A 17,225-nucleotide genomic window follows, 5' to 3' on the forward strand; every position below is an offset into this window, starting at 1 on the left:
AAGCCTCACTGTGCCACACTGCCCACTTTGGTTTAGAATGCCATTACCACCCGTGAACTGGGAGCACACAGGCAAAAATACGTGTGCAATTACAAAGCAATACATGCAACACTATCCTTGCTTCAGTCAATTCTAGACAACTGCGTTTCAAAGTACATCATTCTTTTACTGCAATGAGATTATTCTTGAAGTAAAATACTGCTTAATGCAAATGAGTGTAATACACTTTGGCAAACAGCAATAAAGTAAATTGAATTACTACAAAAATACCCTAGACATTAAAAATTGCAGAAAAACAAGTAATTTTTAAGCTGAGGGCACCTGAACCTTATAAATGACAGTGTAAGCATAGGAACTTCTTAGAGCCATCTAATTAATTTTTTTATTGTTTTTTAGCAGTGTGCCACTGGCTGGGATTTTCACAATAAGAGTCATATATTGCCTGAGTAAATAAAGGGGACTGCATGTTTTCTGGGATCCGAGATGCTAGCTAATTCAGGAGAAACTCTCAATACTTTGACTGGAATCAAAAGAACCAATGAGCTAGAAATGACTTCCAAAGAGAAAGGAAAATGACTTCCAAAGAGAAAGGAATATTGTGGCATTTGCTGAATTCCGATAATTAGAATGTTCTTTTACAAACAAAACAACTTATTAAACAGAAAATATGATGTCCCTAAATTAGATACAAATCCCCAAATAACTTAAATAGAAAATATTCAGTATGGTACCTGTTTGCTGCCAAAATTTGATGTGCTTCATCCCAACCGTGACTAGTTTGTCTACATGATGTGGATTACATTTTACTACAAATATTTTATCTTTATGACCCCTGTAATAAAAATTAAAAAACAAAAGTTAAGGGATTACTTAATATTTCAAAGTAGTCTGTTTCAAGTAATTATTTCACAGTATTGGACAAGCCAAAGACAGTCTTTAGCAACAAGAATCTATTTGTCACAACTGTTGTACTCTTGGTGCTAAAACAACAACAGGGATCTCTAACACCATCACTGGCAGATGACTCGCAGAGATATCCCAAAATACTCTTTGCCATAGTTATCCTATCTAACAAAAAAAGAGAGAACAATATTTCTAATCTTCAAGGGTTTAGCCTTGGGGATCCAACCAAGAGAGAAGAATGTAGTTGATTATAGGCTGTGTATGAATTAGACACAGAAATGTGGCGAATAAAAACCATCTCTCACTGAATTTCAGTTCCGTTAAGTTATGATGAAGAGGCAGGAAACAAAATTCAATGCAATTAAAAGACAGCATAAAGGGTAACATAAATATTTAAAGGGATAAGAATGTGGTTTATAAATATTTAAAATTATCTTTAAAAAAAAAAACAACCACAAGGAAGTCTCAAACCTATTGTGATTCAAGAGGAAAACTAAAATAAATAATAAAATTATAGTCTAGAAAACAGTTCATTTAGCAGATGAACCTTCAAATATATCTTCAAATTTAATTCTCCAGTAAAGGTATTCTTGCTTGTGCATGTATTTATGGACATTTGTAAAATTAAGTTTTACCACTACAAAATAAAATTCTGAGTCTCAATATAGCAATTATTTCTGTTTCAGGATGTTAAAGCACTAGGAGCAAAAACTACTGCTTTTTTCAACCTGAACATTCAGGTCTTATAGCTTGATGCCTGAGGGATGGGATGATGTTCAGAGAGACCCAGACAGGCTCAAGTAGTGGGTCCAAGAGAACCTCGTGAGATTCAACACATCCAATTGCAAGGCCTGTCCATGGGTAACTCCCACTATCAATAGAAGCTGGGAGATGAAAGGATAGAGCACAACGCTGCTGATAAGGAGCTGGGGGTACTGGTGGATGGCAGCTGGACATGAGCCAGCACTGTGCCCTCACTGCCCAGAGAGCCAACTGCATCCTGGGCTGCATCAAAAGAAGTGTGGCCAGCAGGGAGAAGAAGGGGAGCACTGTGTGCAGATAGGGAGTGCTCAGTACAGGAGAGATGTGGACCTGCTGGTTCACCTCCAGAGGAGCGCTACAAAAATGAGCCCAGGAATGGAATACCTCCCCTATGAGAGAACTGAAAGTGGCCTTTCAGTATCTAAAGGAGGGCTATAAGAAAGAAGGGGATAAAGGAGTAGACTCTAGCAAGGTCTGTTGTGACAGTACAAGGGGAAATGGTTTCACACTTCAAGAGGGGAGATTTAGACTAGATATAAGGATATAAGTTTTTGACAACAATGGCAGTGAGGCACCAGCACAGGTTGCCCAGAGAGGTGGTGGTGCCCGATCCCTGCAGACAGCCAAGGTCAGGCTGGATGGAGCTCTGAGCACCAGATCTATCTCTAAATGTGCCTCTTCATTGCAGGGGAGTTGGATTAGATGACCTTTACAGGTACTTTCCAACTCAAATGAGTCTATGATTAGACCCATGATTTTTGTCATACAGGTTAAACCTAAATCTAAATAAGAAAAAAAAAAAACACCTGACTCTGAGAATCTTGGTTTCAGTATTTTCTCTTGCTGAATCAATATAAACAAAAAAACAGCCTTACTTCATCAACATTTGAAGAACATCATTTTGAAATTCTTCCTTCTCCTGATTTGTTACTTTGCTATTACGATGCCTTTCTTGGCAGGCAGGTCATACTGCCTGTTCTAGAAATATTTATCACACAGCCAAAATGTCCAAAATCAAAGTAATTGCATGCCAGTGCAGATGTCCCCCATAAGATGATAAGAGTATGTCTGACCATGTGATAAGATGCATAGAGCTGGCACACGAGAACTGGATATATACTGCAAATGTATGGCCTAGATTTGGACCCTAATTTCCCACAATGGTCAGACCAAAACATGTAACCAAGCCTGTGCAGTTTGTGTCCTTGTGATCCAAAGAACTGACATGGGACACCTGTTCTTACAGAATGAAGAAATTCTAAGAGTACAACGGTCACTGATTTAGACCATAAGTAAATTTGACAGTGCTCCCCTCAGTTCCCTTAGTGATTGCAGTCCACTAACACAAAACACTACAATCAAATAGGACCAGCATCAGTAAGACAATGAAGGAAGATCCGATACGCCTTAATAGCATATGCTTACTCAAAAAGGATTTTAATTAAATTAGACAGAACACTGTAAAGCTAAGATACATAGATAGGGAAACAAGCTATATAATTTATTCAGTTAGCAAAAACATATAAATGATAGCATACTCTGGCATATACATACATACATATATATATTATATATATATATATATATATAGTGACATCAAAAGAAAAGAGAAGTCATGCAGAAATAAATTACACTTGAAAAAAACAAGAATGCACAAAAAAATGAGTGTTTGTAAGCAGGGAATGTACAGTTCCAGGCTTAGTCCTCTAGATGTGGGTCAATACAATAGTAAGATATGCTTCTATTCCTGCCTGCTAAGGCCATGTGAGAGTCACATCTAAACACTTTTTATTTTTTTTCCCCTCTTTCTTATATGTCCTGGGGTGCTCACAGTGGGGACTTGTCTGTAGGCACTGCTAAAACATAAGTAATTATATTGAGAAGAACCCAAGTACTTGATTCTGTATCTTTCCACAAGACAAGTAGCTGCTACAGCCCATCCCCAGCTTGTTTTTAAAAGCTTAGAAGGTCCCCATGGGAATATATAAGGTATTTCTACACTTGTGTGTCTGAAGCACAGTAGGTCTGGAGAGAGTGAAACTAGGATTGGAAAGAAAATGAACTGTTTTGCAACACAGACAACAATTTTGCTAAGCACTCCCTACCATCACAAATTTTAAATAGGATTTAAAATCTTGGTGCCTAATAAGATAATGAGAGAAAGTGACATAGTCAATATATATTATGTTATATGCACACTAGGATAAAAAAATTATTGCTTTGTGGTACACTACTAACAGACAGTGTTGCCAGGAGAAAATCTTATTTATTCTGGAACAAGTCACAGTTTAACACTAAGTTATATTGTTCAGGCATTATTTCACAATTCTCCAGCATTCTTCAATTAATAAGTGACTTGTATGTTGCGTGGCTGTAGACAGCAGATGAAATGAACTCCCTTCCTTCCTGGTATGTAAGTGCATTCTTAGATCTACATAATTCCAATATTTTGATCTCAGAGCTACCCCAGGTTTACCCGAGGTGTGACCGAGTTCTCATACTACAACTGTACAACTTTTTCAGTACAAAGAAAACTTTACTTTTCTCCTCTGAAAGACTGCATTGCAAACACAAACTGTAATATAGTCCTCTTCCCAACAATGGTCTCTTGAAGCAATTGCAAAAGCTTCTTCACTGCAGGTGAAAGAGCTATGCTTCCAATGAGGTAAAGAGCTGAAAAGAGCTGATTCAGAAAGAATGCAAAAATCAGTAGAGGTAGAAAAATCCACGTATACCGGACAGAATCCATTTTTCTTTCTAGAAAAGTGAGCTGCAGATGTACACCAATGTAACCCAGCACACAAACACAAAAATGAACACATGACTTTTTTGGTAAGTTCTGCTCTGACTCAGAAAATAAAATGAGGTGAAAAAATTAACTGAAGTGGAAAATCAGTAAGTGAACTTTGATATCAATATAACGATCCTAACAGAAAGGTGAGGAAAATCTTGATAGAAAAAGTTCACAAGATTTCCAAACAATAACTTGTAAAGGCTTGGGAACTACATCTGGATAGACTGCTCTGAAACTCCATTCTGTTTTCAGAGGTGTGCTGGTTTTTTTTTTCCTCAGAGTAACATGCATGGGTGATCAGATTCCAAAAAATGTAATCACAGGACACACACTGAGATAAACTCTTACCTGGTTGTTGCTAGCTTCTCTCCTTTTTTCCAGTCCCAAAACACAATGGCATGATTATCATCAAGCCCAACAGATGCCAGACATTTTCCATCAGCTGTACAAAAGCAGAACTTAATGTTAAAAGTGATTAGTCTTTAATTGAACATACAGCAGATTTACAAACACACTGTAAACTGAATTTCAAATGATATTATAAATGTAAGAAAAGAAAGCATGTCATGGGTACAAATGATTCCACTAGATTTACTTCAGGGTTCACAAGGCTAAATAGACTCTCATTGCTGGACTGGCCTCACAGTATTTAGCATCTTACATGATTAAGTTCTATGAGAAACAGGCCCAAGAGGAGAAGGGGAATTAGAGTTCACAGTTGAATAACATGGGCCTAGAAAGAAGGAAGGAATGAAGCTGAAAAACAAGAAATAAAACCAAAACAGTTTTTAAAAAGTAAAGAAAAAAAATACAAACAAGGAGACAAAAAGTTAATGTGAAAAGAAACCAAAGGAGACAGCAAGAACCACTCTAGAACAGCTTTAATGAGCAAAACCACTATGAATATAGCTGATACAAGAGGTAGATATGCAGTGACATGCATTATTTCTTTAGGAAAATGCATTTGTACATTTCAATAGTGATAATTATTTTTAAAGGTAACTCAAATAAGTGAAGGAAAAAAGCTGACAAAATATTTTGTTAAGAATGCAACATTACAACTCTATTCACATCAAACAGGCTTCATGCACTAATAGAGGCTACACATTCTGATTAATAACCAGTACTACAAATGTTAAATTTGCCACCAGAGGGCACAATCAAACATTGCATGAACATAATTATAACATTAGAATCATAAGAGGATCAAAACAGTCCTACAAAAGTGATCTGGCTCTGTACAGTGGCCAATAGCAGATGCTTTTGGAAGTATGGGCAGACAGAAAGGGTAGTATAGAGTTAGGCACCAGATCAACTAAGACAGGAAGAAAAAAGGCATCTTTGGGGTTCAGGGCAATTTTTTTTTTTTTTTAAAGCTTTATATAGTGCAACCTGTAACTAATTTGGAAACATCTCTTATTAACACAATGAAAATTGCCTTCCCAGGGCCAAACTAGCCCTCTGATCCTGTAGTATCTGCTCCATTCAGTGTCAAGAACCTAAACTAAAGCCAGTTAGTTAGGAAATGAGGATATTTTTCAATATGTGCTTTTTCAGGATTAGGTTTAAAGCAACACTGTCATTATGCCAATGATTCTTACCTCTTAAAAAACAGTTATTTATGCCCATAGAGTATGTGATCAATACGATTTTATGAAGCTATATATATTTTAATATATGGAATGTAACTAACTGGAGAGAAATCTAATTTTAATGAGAATATACAACACAAAGTATTTCCTAACTGTATGAAATTTTGTTCAAATATAGTTCTCAATGACATTTTTTCTTTTTTTAACATCTACACACACACACACACTCTATGTCCATCAGATCATCTCTATCCATTTCCCCTTCTCCTGGTACCAAGTTTATTAGGTTTCACACTGCAGTGTATCAGCAATTTCACATTGCTTGGATGAACACCAAGGCTCCTCTTCTGATAATGGAATATGAGTCAGTTCCAGACATATCTTTGTGGAAGTCTCTTCCATATGGTCCTGTCTAATAAATGTGATCTAATGTGCCATAATGAATTCTCACATTACTACAGAGCAGAATGTGAAATAGATCATGCTTAATTGAAGCCCACAGAAAAACCTGAGTTCAGAAAATGATAGTTAGGGTAAAGTAGCGGGTAGCCACAATATTTGTTAGACTTTGTTTAAAATCTTTTATAATTTAAGTGTGATGTAGGACAGTTCTAGTCTGAAGATAAAATGGATATATCACACCAAGGGCCAGGTCTATTAGAAGAGCTGAGTGCATAAGGAGAAGCAGAATTTTAGAATTCTACTTTGTCCTGAGATCATGAGTTCATGATGAATTTTTACACTGGTAGAATCACTGATTGTAAGGGTTGGAAGGGACCTCAAGAGATCATTGAGTTCAACACTCCTGCTAAAGCAAATACCCTACAATAGTTAGCATGGGTAGACATCCAGATGGGTCTTAAATATCTCCATAGAAGGAGCCTCCACATCCCCTCTAGGCAACCTGTTCCAGTGCTCCATCACCCTTTCTGTAAAGAAGTTCTTCTGCATGTTAGTATGGAACTTCCTTGTCCTATCACAACACATCAGCACAAAGAGTCTGGCCTCGTCCATTTGCCTCCTACTTCCCTTTAGATGTTTATAAACATTTATCAGATCTCCTCTGAGTCTTCTTTTCCCCAGGCTGAACAGACACAGGTTACTCCACCTTTGCTCATATGGGAGATGCTCCAGGCCCTTATAATCATCTTTGTGGCCAGTGCTACAATTGTTGCTTGCCATAAAGAACCAGAACACCCTGCTTTGCTCACCTTTAACATACTGGAGTGACTATGTGCACTCTTGGATGTGCCCCTCTCTTTTCAAACTGAGCAATTTAGATCCTATTCCTGCTTAGCAGCACGCAGGAGTTAGGCACTGTTTCATTAACTATCCATAAATGTTTAATCTGATAATGCATAGCTTTCTAAGTACTGTACAAGCACTCTCCATAAGTCTTTTGGCTCAAAGGAATCATTGTAATCACTTCTTAAATCCTGTGTTATATATTATCCATAAGCACTATATTCTCACAAATGAATTAAAAAAATTTTTAAAGGCTCCAAATAATTTCTGTCCTGTTTTCCAAAGTTAGGCTCATCTGAGACTAACTGCTCAAGTCACTTTTCAAACTATGATTAAGACTCTTAGCAAGACTGTAAACAAGGAAGAGTAGATTGGTACTCCAAGAGTAGTGTTTCTTTCCCTCTTTCTCATTCATACTTGGGAGGAGTAGACAGATGGGTAATATCTGTCTATCTCATGTTTATAGCTTCACCCTACCATGATGTAAAGGTTTTTTTTCCTGCGTGATGATATGAATATTGGATCACTGCACCCTGCACACTGCACAGGAGCTGCCCTTAGACAGCTGAGAGCTCAGGTCATTCATCCCAGAAAGGCAAATAGGAGAAACAGCAGACAATGTTTATCATATCTGCTTCTGCAAACTCACTGAAAAATGTTAGCAAATTGGAAGAACTGCATGAGCCTGGAGATCACAATGCCTTCTCATTTGTACACTTCAAGTGATCTCTCTGCCTGCTTTTAAATTATGCCATCATGTAGAAAGTCATTTGAGTCCCAGCTGTACACTCAGTATTATGAATTAGACATTAAAAAGAATTAGTGATGGATTGTAAAAAAGTCCTATAACTGATTCATTGCTCAAACAGTTTTTATCCAAACTGTCAGAAGGCTTTTATGCAGAACTTGTATTGGCTGTAAAATGGTCATTTAACACAAAGAACAAAACTGTCATAGCTACTCAAATAAAAGTTTCACCAAGAGGATTGCTTTTTAATTAATCATTTAGAGCAATGTACCTGAAAAATCCAGTGCACACACTCCTCTTTGATGCTGGCCTTTGAGTAATGATAAACACTTCAATGTCTGCGTGTCCCAAACATGAATAGCAGCATCTCTTCCAACCTGAATCAGAGGATTAATCGGAATATCTGCTCATAAAAGTTCAAAGCACACCAATATCAGTAATTAGCACTATCACATCTTCAAAACACTCCAGAGGTAACTATTTTTCTCCTTGCTGTATTTTATCTTTTTCACAGACTATTTTCTCCTCTGTATCACAACTCGTTTCGGGCACATTGGAGCGTAGAACTTTGATATACTGCATTCCATTCTCACAGCCTCATTAGTTGTGGCATGAGAAGTATTTCTGCCTCTATGTTGTAAACTGGATCACAGAATCAGTCAACTTAGAAATTTTCCAAACTAAAGCTTTTTTACTGTTCTTTTACACACTGTTATATATTCACCCTCATTCTTCTCTCTCAGGGATGCCTAGTTTAATTAGAAATGAAAGTCCACACAACCTTCTCCCTCAGCTCCTTATTTTCTTACCTCTTTCCCTTCCCTTCTCTATATATCCATGCACACAATCCCCTTTCTCTAAGCTTGCCCTACACTGAGACCAACTAATGATACATCAGAAATGCCCAGGACGTAGATAAAATACAGCTCCCACACTTCACAGATAAAAGCAGAAATTCAAAGTGAATGTAAAATAGTAAATCTGTATTTCTCTAATTATAAATCATAAAGGCAACTTATTTCCATGGATTTCTAAAATCATCTCTGCTAAATACCTACCTGCCCAGTAGCAACATAGTCTTTCACGGGGTGAATGCTTAGGCTGAGGATGTCATCATCATGGCCAAGATACAGCCTTTGAGAGTGCTGCTGCCTATTGTAAACAACAGCTACAGCAGCAATGTGATACACTACTTCTCCAGTCTGTGTGTAGAACAAGTTATTTCGACAGTCATAGCCCCTATAACTGAAGTAAACATGAAACAAGTTACATTCTGTTTCAAAAATATCCTGGTACATTGCATAACAAATTGTGCAAATTAATTTGATAGTACAACCCTGCTGTCTCAAAACTATCTCACCACATAGGCGGAGAGACACTATTCCCACCAAAGTCATCAATCTTCATGGTTTACTTTGCACCAAACTCTTAAATTTAGTACTGACGTCAGAGGAAAGAATATGCAGAGTGCACAGAATTACAACCAATTTTACAGAGATTTGGGTTCAAGAACAAAGCTGTCAGGCAATTTGACAAACCACAGCCATCAGAAACAGAATCTTTGCTCTGGGATACATATGGCTGAGTCAATAGGAGGTTTTAGAAGGTAATTTTATAAAATGTACTGCTCAGGTATTATTTAATACATGGCTATATTATTACAATCTTCTCTTGTTCCTTACTTAACACAACTGAAAGAAAACAGTCTATAGTTGATATTCCATAAATTATCTACAGCAGTGACAAATATCAGTAAGCTCTGATATTGAGTAGCTCTGATCAGAGTAAGCTCTGATATTGAGTGTAATTGGTAGGATGTTTTAACAACCAGAAAAAAAAAAAAAGGAAAAGAAAGCATTATTTAATATTGCTCTACCCGTGTATAAACTGCAATTTTAGACTGTCCTCAGGCGCTCGTTCTCTTTTAAGGAAGGGAACAGAATGGTTTTTCTCTTTACTTTGTTGTTTCAGCTGAGGTAGGTCTTCTTTGTAAACCTGAAGAATAATTGTTAACATTAATGGCACAGCTCCAAAAACTTCTGAATATTTGTGTATATGCAAGAAAGACACCACTTCATACAAGTCTTACAACTTAATACACTGTTAAAATGATGGTCAGTAGTTACAAGAATGAATAGTGACTTCCTCTTTCCTACAGAACTCCTAATGATAATAATAAATCTATTCCAGACAGTGGAGTCTCCTGACACATGAAGGACACAGCATTTTTCTATGAGATTCCATTGTCTGTAATGAAAAAGATTCACAATACTGGCCGAAACCATTAAGTCTCTAAGCATCTTTGTAACTTCAAATGTACTTCAGTGTATGTAATCAGAGCTGAGCATAATGAACTAATTCTGCCTAGCTATCATGATTAAACATACAGTGCCCAACTGTACCTAAGTGATTTGCCAGTACATCTGAAATCAGAAAGGAGAATCTCTATAAATAACACTACGGACACAGATACTATGCATTAAAATCTTTCAGGAATTCTCAAACTCTGTGGGATTGATGATGATGTTTGAAGCCTCTTGAAAGCTGTGGCATTAAATTACATGTGTTACAACATGGAGACAGAGATTGATTATTATTTTTTTTCCTCCTTTTCTGTACCTACATTTCTTGTTTGTTTCATTTTTCCACAAAGTACAATTAGTAGAACTGTATCTGTCCTCAAAGACAACATGCTGGATTTATACGAGTAAAATGTTCATATAACTTGAGATGAGTTTTTGACAGTGGTAACTAAGTAGAACCTTAACACACAACTCATATGGGTTGTACTTCGTCCTGAGCGTTCTTGACTATCTACTCTGCTCCTCAGTGAATGCTGCTAATGAATAAGAAGTAAGGATTATTGTTTTCTAATACATTTCAATATCTAAGAACCTATCTCTAGAATATCTAATATCCATCCCTACACTGCTTCAGCCATAAACTCAGAGAAAAAAAGAAAGCGTAATGCTATAATGCAATGGAAAGTACCATGATAATAGCAGGGAGGCAAAGTCTTATGCTACAGCAAATGAGGACAAATCCAAACACAGCAGCTGTGGACACAGAAATGAAGTGCACCTGAGCTCCCCGGGTTGGCTCTGCCCCCCACCAGGTGCTCAATCACTGGTTCAGGCCCTGACTTAGCATTTCCAAAAAGCCATACCCACTTCTAAAAATGAGATTCATGGTTTTAAATTTCCAAGTGCTTTTATAAATAATTTCCTCTAACAAGTGATTTTCCTCTACGTGTAGCTTATATGCTTGATGTTGTCTCATATTTCCTGTCTAAGATTCTATTTCATGCTGCTTCTAGCTTTGCCATACATTAATCTGCTTGATACGTTTCACCTTAACTGCCTAAAACTATTTTTTCATTTTCAGTTTTTAATTCCAGATGTTCTTTTTGACACACAGTGTGGAGGAGGATGCTGTCTGATTTGCATGCAGAGGGAGAATAAGGAGAAGGGGGAGGCTGGGACAAGTACACCAGACAGTTATGGGGTAAAAGAAAGGCCACGGAGAAAATATTGCAAAACCTCTGTTTCACTTGGCAAACACAACAGATCTCCATAACAAAGAGGTAAAATAAGCTCTTGGCTGAAGGACCTGAGCCACTTAATGCAGAATCTCTAACATGCAGAGAAAAGACAAAGCATAGTCCTTTACTAAAGCACAGAATGTTAGAGGTGACCTGTCAGCATTCTAGAAAGAAACTCCATGTCTGCCATTAAGTGAACCAAGCTTATTGTACATTTTGCATTCTTGGGTACATAGCATGAGATTATGTCTGGTCTGTAGAAGTTCTGACCTTTCACCATTGCAATTGCTCAGGTAACTTGTCAAGGTGACAAATAGTGATCTCCTCACAATAATGGCTTCCAAAAATCAGGCCCCAGGTATTTTAAACCAGAAGCCAAAAATCAGGAGAGAGAGAGAGAGCGAGCAGAATTTGATGTTGATGTTCCCTTGCCTTCACAACAAAGATAACAGCACCCTTCCACATTATAGACTGTTATAAAGATCAGTGATTGTGAAGCACTCAATATTGTGAAGATCAGCCAAGTCCTGAGTGCCAGACAAGCCCATAGCAACCAAACAGATGCAAGGTACATTGAGTCAGCAAGTCAGAATCTGATCCAGAGATGGCAATACGGGATAGTTACTGTAACTGATTGCAAGTTCTCAACCAGCCACCAGTGATTGCCAGACACTGGCAAATATGATAAAGCAGGTCCAAAATCAAACAAAGACCCAAGACAGTCCAAGGGTCTGGATCAGCAGGGTACGTGGTCAGGCATGAGCATGACAGCAGCACCCCAGCACTTCATCAGAACTGAAGGGCATAAGAGATGTCTTTTAGCCAGGATGAGTGTAAAGACATTTTTATGATATAGAACCCACTATTCAAAACATATAGCTCATGTAAAACCAGGCAGAAGCTAAGGTATGTAACAAAATAATTTTCAGCGAGGATAGAGTTCGAGTGAAAAGAACTGCATTTCTCTGTGGAAAAGACATTCAAGGGCAAGCTCAGAAGTTGATAAAGTAATCACCAGAGAGAAATCACAAGAAGTCCAAGGAGAAAGCAAGAGAAGCACTGGGACTATGATCACAAGAGAAAGAGAACAGAGAGGGCTTTTTTGTTATTCACTGAATAGAACTTGAAATGAAGATATTACTGATGTATCTGAAATAGGTTTTCATAAAGAAACAAGATTGTGTTTCAACTTTGTAAATAAATGGATCTGAATCAGACAACTTCAAAGTCTATTTTGCTTTCCTGTTTATGGAAGTAATCAAAAGGATTCTAAATAATGTTAAGTCACACTGGCCAAAGCAGAATGAGTCTTACGCACAAACAATATGAGGAGTATGAGCCAGGCTAAATCATTCTGTGATGTTCCATTAAAATTTAATAGAATTTTAAACACTTTAAAAATTAAAGCTGAAAGGATACTCATTACATTTTTATTTTAATCAAAATAATAGAACAATTATCATAAATTGACATTGAAAGATGAGATTAAAGAGTGAAATGGTGTACTACAATTCCTGAAAAAAAATCAATGTAGTAAAGAATAGTCATTTGATTTTGTCCTTCTAGCATGGAAGCAATCTATTTAAATTTACCTTAGAACACAGTTGTACTGAAAACAGGAAGGAAATAAAGTGTGTTAAGTGATCATTAGACATCAGTTTTACTTGGATCTCAAAAACCAGAGAGATTTTAATTATTGGAAGTTTTATCATTGGTAATAAAGAAGAATCTGTCACAAATAAATGTATTATGCAGGCTTTACACTCATTAAGAGGATTATTCTGCTTTGAATATGCAGAAATCATAGAAAAAAAAAATCCATGATCTCTATTTTACAAATTATGCTTCTCAATTTAATAGGACAGAATGATCTTTTCTAACACGTATCAAGGGAATGGGGATAGCAATATGCTCTTGCAAAATGTTTGACTTTGCTCTGTAAGCTATATTCCTTATTTCAATAGATAGTTTTACATACAGATATGCTAAAGCCCTTATAAATTCCCATCTGCAGCTAAAGTAAACTCTGTTTTTATGTATATTGGTTGCGTAATCAGTTGAATACTGTCAAAATAATCTTCTTAGAGCAGGATGATGAATTAGCTGGAAACTCTTTTACTTATGTTTACTAAATACTGAGGATAACTTGTCAGATAATTGGCACAGTGTATTACTTTTGACTCACCTGACGATCATAGTTGATTTGAGCTTCTTGCTCGATGTCAGAATCTAACTCTGGCACATCAGATAAATCTGAATCTGATTCTTCACTGTAGGAATCAATGCCACCCTCTGCATAAAAATAATCAATACATAGCAGACATCTAATTACAAGGAAATAGCATGCAATGCTTTTATTATAATTTGGTAGTATTCAACTTTGGAATCAAAAGCAGCTTGTAAGAATCATATGAGGTGACTGAATGTGTCAGGTTTAATTTCTGTTTCTCCTTTTTCAGTGCCTGGGGCAGGATGGTGGCAGAGGGAAGAGAATAACTAAGTAGTTATTAATACATTTCCATCATCTGAGAGAATAATGCTTTTTTTTCACTAGGTTTTGGAGTGATGACACACAAATGGTAAATAAAAACTTCCAGTGTGATCATTATCTGTGTTTAAGAAGATTTGCTATAACAAAAGCATTTTGCCAATTCTGCAGGTACTGGCTGATTTTTTGCCCTTTTATTGAAAGGAACAATATTTTCAGCAATTGACATTATGTAGTGTGTATGGCTTTTAAGTGTACAACATACCAAGGAATCAAAACTATTTTCTCAATTCAGTAAAATGCATTTCATCATTGCTGCATTCTCTGTTGATTTCATTCAATAAATAACTCAAAAAACACCATTTTTACCTTGTGGAGCTGTTTCGAGGATGCCATTTGTTATCCCTTCTGGAATAAATTGCCACTGAAAAACAGAGTGATCAGCACCTCCTGTACTTAAAACCCACTGAAAATCATGGGACCATCGGACATTGGTTACATGTGCTGAATGGCCAACATATTTTCTAAATTTAGCTCCTAAAAGGCACAAATAGAACAGCTCATGTAGAAGAATAAAGAAAAGTTTGTCTTTTAAAAGAAACAGGCTCTAATTTCTCCTAGGAAACAGAAATGAAAGTTACAAAAATACTTAAATGCCTGCTTTGATATTCTGGTACTGATAGTAATTATAGAAAAATAAATGGCATAAAATACCTCAAGAAATAGGTTTACTTCAGTTTTCAGAAAAAAAAAAAAAATTAAATCCTGGCAAGAAGTATCTATATCTGTATTTAAACAGACATATGTATCCGTACAGATAGGGTTAGTTTTTTATACTATGGCCGTTAATGCTCAAGTGAATTATACACATGGTAATACACAGCATCAGAAAATAGACTGATTTCAACTTAAACATGAAAGAACACAGAAAGTCAAAAAGCTGTTACTTTTAGTTGTGTTTACATTATATGTGTTACAGTGTAGATACCAAGGAAAAACCCATGTTAAAAAAATAAATTACAGCCAACTCCAAAGATAAATAACTCACTCAGAGCTATACTGACTTGTTCTAATAGACAGAAAACCCTGCTGAGGTTTGTGAGAATGTTACCAACATAAATTTGAATGACAAGGTAGTATCAGAATACCTACATGGTTAAATGATATGTTCTCAATGGTTTTCAAACAAGTGCAAATACATTGGCAGGGAACTGCTAAATAGGAAAGTTAAAATCTCATCATTCTGTCCAACAAAACTAATTGTGAGTTGTTCACATAGAAATGTGAACCTGAATCTAATATACCTGAATGTAATATACCTGAATCTAATGCCATTATCAGAAAATATACTGCTGTGGAACTAAACAAACATTGCATTCTTCAGAAATAGAAAATACTGTCTTACCTTTCCTTAGGCATGGAAATCTGAATAACTTAACCAGCCCAAAATCATCCCCAGTCACCAGCACTGAGCTGCTGTAATTACCATCCACAGAGTTGACATCTGTCACGTTTGTGTACTTTGGCCAAATACCATTTACTTCAGATCCTATCACACAGGTCCACGAGGCCCAGTGAATTCCTTTGATCTCATCTTTGTTAGTTAGATGCTTACCAGCTGAAAATACACAAGTGAATATCATTTGTTTTTCAGTAAAACTCTTTTTTTTTCATCACATTTACCTTTATATTCTTCTTAGTATCAGACTTTAACCTCAATAAATTGAAAAGACTCACAGTTTTCTTTAAACAAGCATAGTCTTGTATTTGTGGCATTTGGGGACATCACGTGTCTTATAAGCTCTAATGCAGCTGCACACAAACAAGCTAAAAACATATAAAGGGTAAAAAAGTAATCGCTCCACATCACTTCTACCAAAGAAATGCCTTCAATACAAAGCATGTGTGTGTGTTCCTAGAGTACTTTCAAGTTCTTTGAGATCAGTAATACAAATTTTAAAACAAAACTACACATGCAAGCTATGTAGCAATTGTTTGCCTTAATCATAGAAGGTCACTGAACTTCGTATATTTACTCAATGAATCATTCTGTGGTACTTTTTACCTACAGAGAGTGCTTCATAATTTACTGGATATAGCCTGACTTTGTGATAAATCTGAGTGCTATTTGTGTAAGTATCTTTTTTTCATGTTTTCTGCATGCTAGGAAAATGAACGTAACTGGTGATGAACATTTCGTGTACATGATTTACTTCACGACAAAAATATTAGCAGTAGTATTAATATACCAGCAACAAAGAACAGAACCTGACCATAGTATCGTGTTTAAAACAAAAGACTTTCCAAGAAAAATGTTATAAAAAAAGTTGGAACTGTCAATTTAGTGGCTCTATGGGACAAACATAATTGAACACTGAGACAAATTTTAAGTATTTAAAGAGATGTCAACTAAAAAGAAGCCGATATCTCATCTAAAAATTTAACTGAACTGCTGTGCAATTTGAACTGGGTCAGGTGTTAGCTTCAGCATGAATCTAGCTTAAATAGCTAGGCCTAAGAAAATGTACAGGCGATACTTGAAATTAATTGTATTTTTTTGGTTTGTTTTCATAACTGCTAAAAATAGAGAGCATCTTTAATTTTCGTCCTAGAATGATACAAAGCTATCAGAAATGCACAGCCCAGTGGATAGACTATCCTAGGTTTTTTAACCTAAAGCTAAAGACTCTCATTCTAAAAATGTGATGGATTGGATTAATTTGATATGCCTGGGGGTTTATCTATGCACTACTCATTAATAGTCATCAAAACCATCATCATTTCTTAAAGTTGATGTATTCTGCATTTATTCATGTACGTTAAAGAGAGGAAGGTAAAGGGAAGATATGAGTTTGGAAACTTTAAGTGAATTCAACTGAACTCAAACTGTTTACATATAAATTCTCACTGTAAATACAAATAAATAAGGCTTAAAACACTCTTGCATTACTTTTGATAAAGATATTTCCCTCAGGGGCAGTGGAAATTCAGATTTTGACTGAAACTGAGTATTTGCTCAGAGCCAGGAACAACTACCTTTCAAAGAGGCATGATACAGCCACAGTCAGCTGAATTCATAATTAACCTGCAGACAAATCTGGATAAGAAAAATACGGCCTAGATTCCCTGCATTAAGAAGGTCGCCATACTAG

The 17,225-nt window shown here is 36.3% G+C and overlaps 1 protein-coding gene across 1 annotated transcript in view; it reads right to left on the reverse strand.

The window, feature by feature from the left end:
• Positions 1–17,225, reverse strand: part of EML6 (EMAP like 6) — a 98,738-nt gene that overhangs the window by 35,106 nt on the left and 46,407 nt on the right. The window contains exons 10-17 of the mRNA XM_031552664.1: positions 15,479–15,691; positions 14,443–14,610; positions 13,771–13,877; positions 9,921–10,039; positions 9,103–9,289; positions 8,316–8,421; positions 4,808–4,901; positions 732–832 (exon numbers count right to left, since the gene is read on the reverse strand). Of these exons, the coding sequence (XP_031408524.1) occupies positions 732–832; positions 4,808–4,901; positions 8,316–8,421; positions 9,103–9,289; positions 9,921–10,039; positions 13,771–13,877; positions 14,443–14,610; positions 15,479–15,691 (1,095 nt within the window). The remainder of the gene's footprint in view (positions 1–731; positions 833–4,807; positions 4,902–8,315; positions 8,422–9,102; positions 9,290–9,920; positions 10,040–13,770; positions 13,878–14,442; positions 14,611–15,478; positions 15,692–17,225) is intronic.

The sequence above is a fragment of the Meleagris gallopavo genome, chromosome 2, assembly GCF_000146605.3.
Source record: "Meleagris gallopavo isolate NT-WF06-2002-E0010 breed Aviagen turkey brand Nicholas breeding stock chromosome 2, Turkey_5.1, whole genome shotgun sequence".
Lineage (NCBI taxonomy): Eukaryota > Metazoa > Chordata > Aves > Galliformes > Phasianidae > Meleagris > Meleagris gallopavo.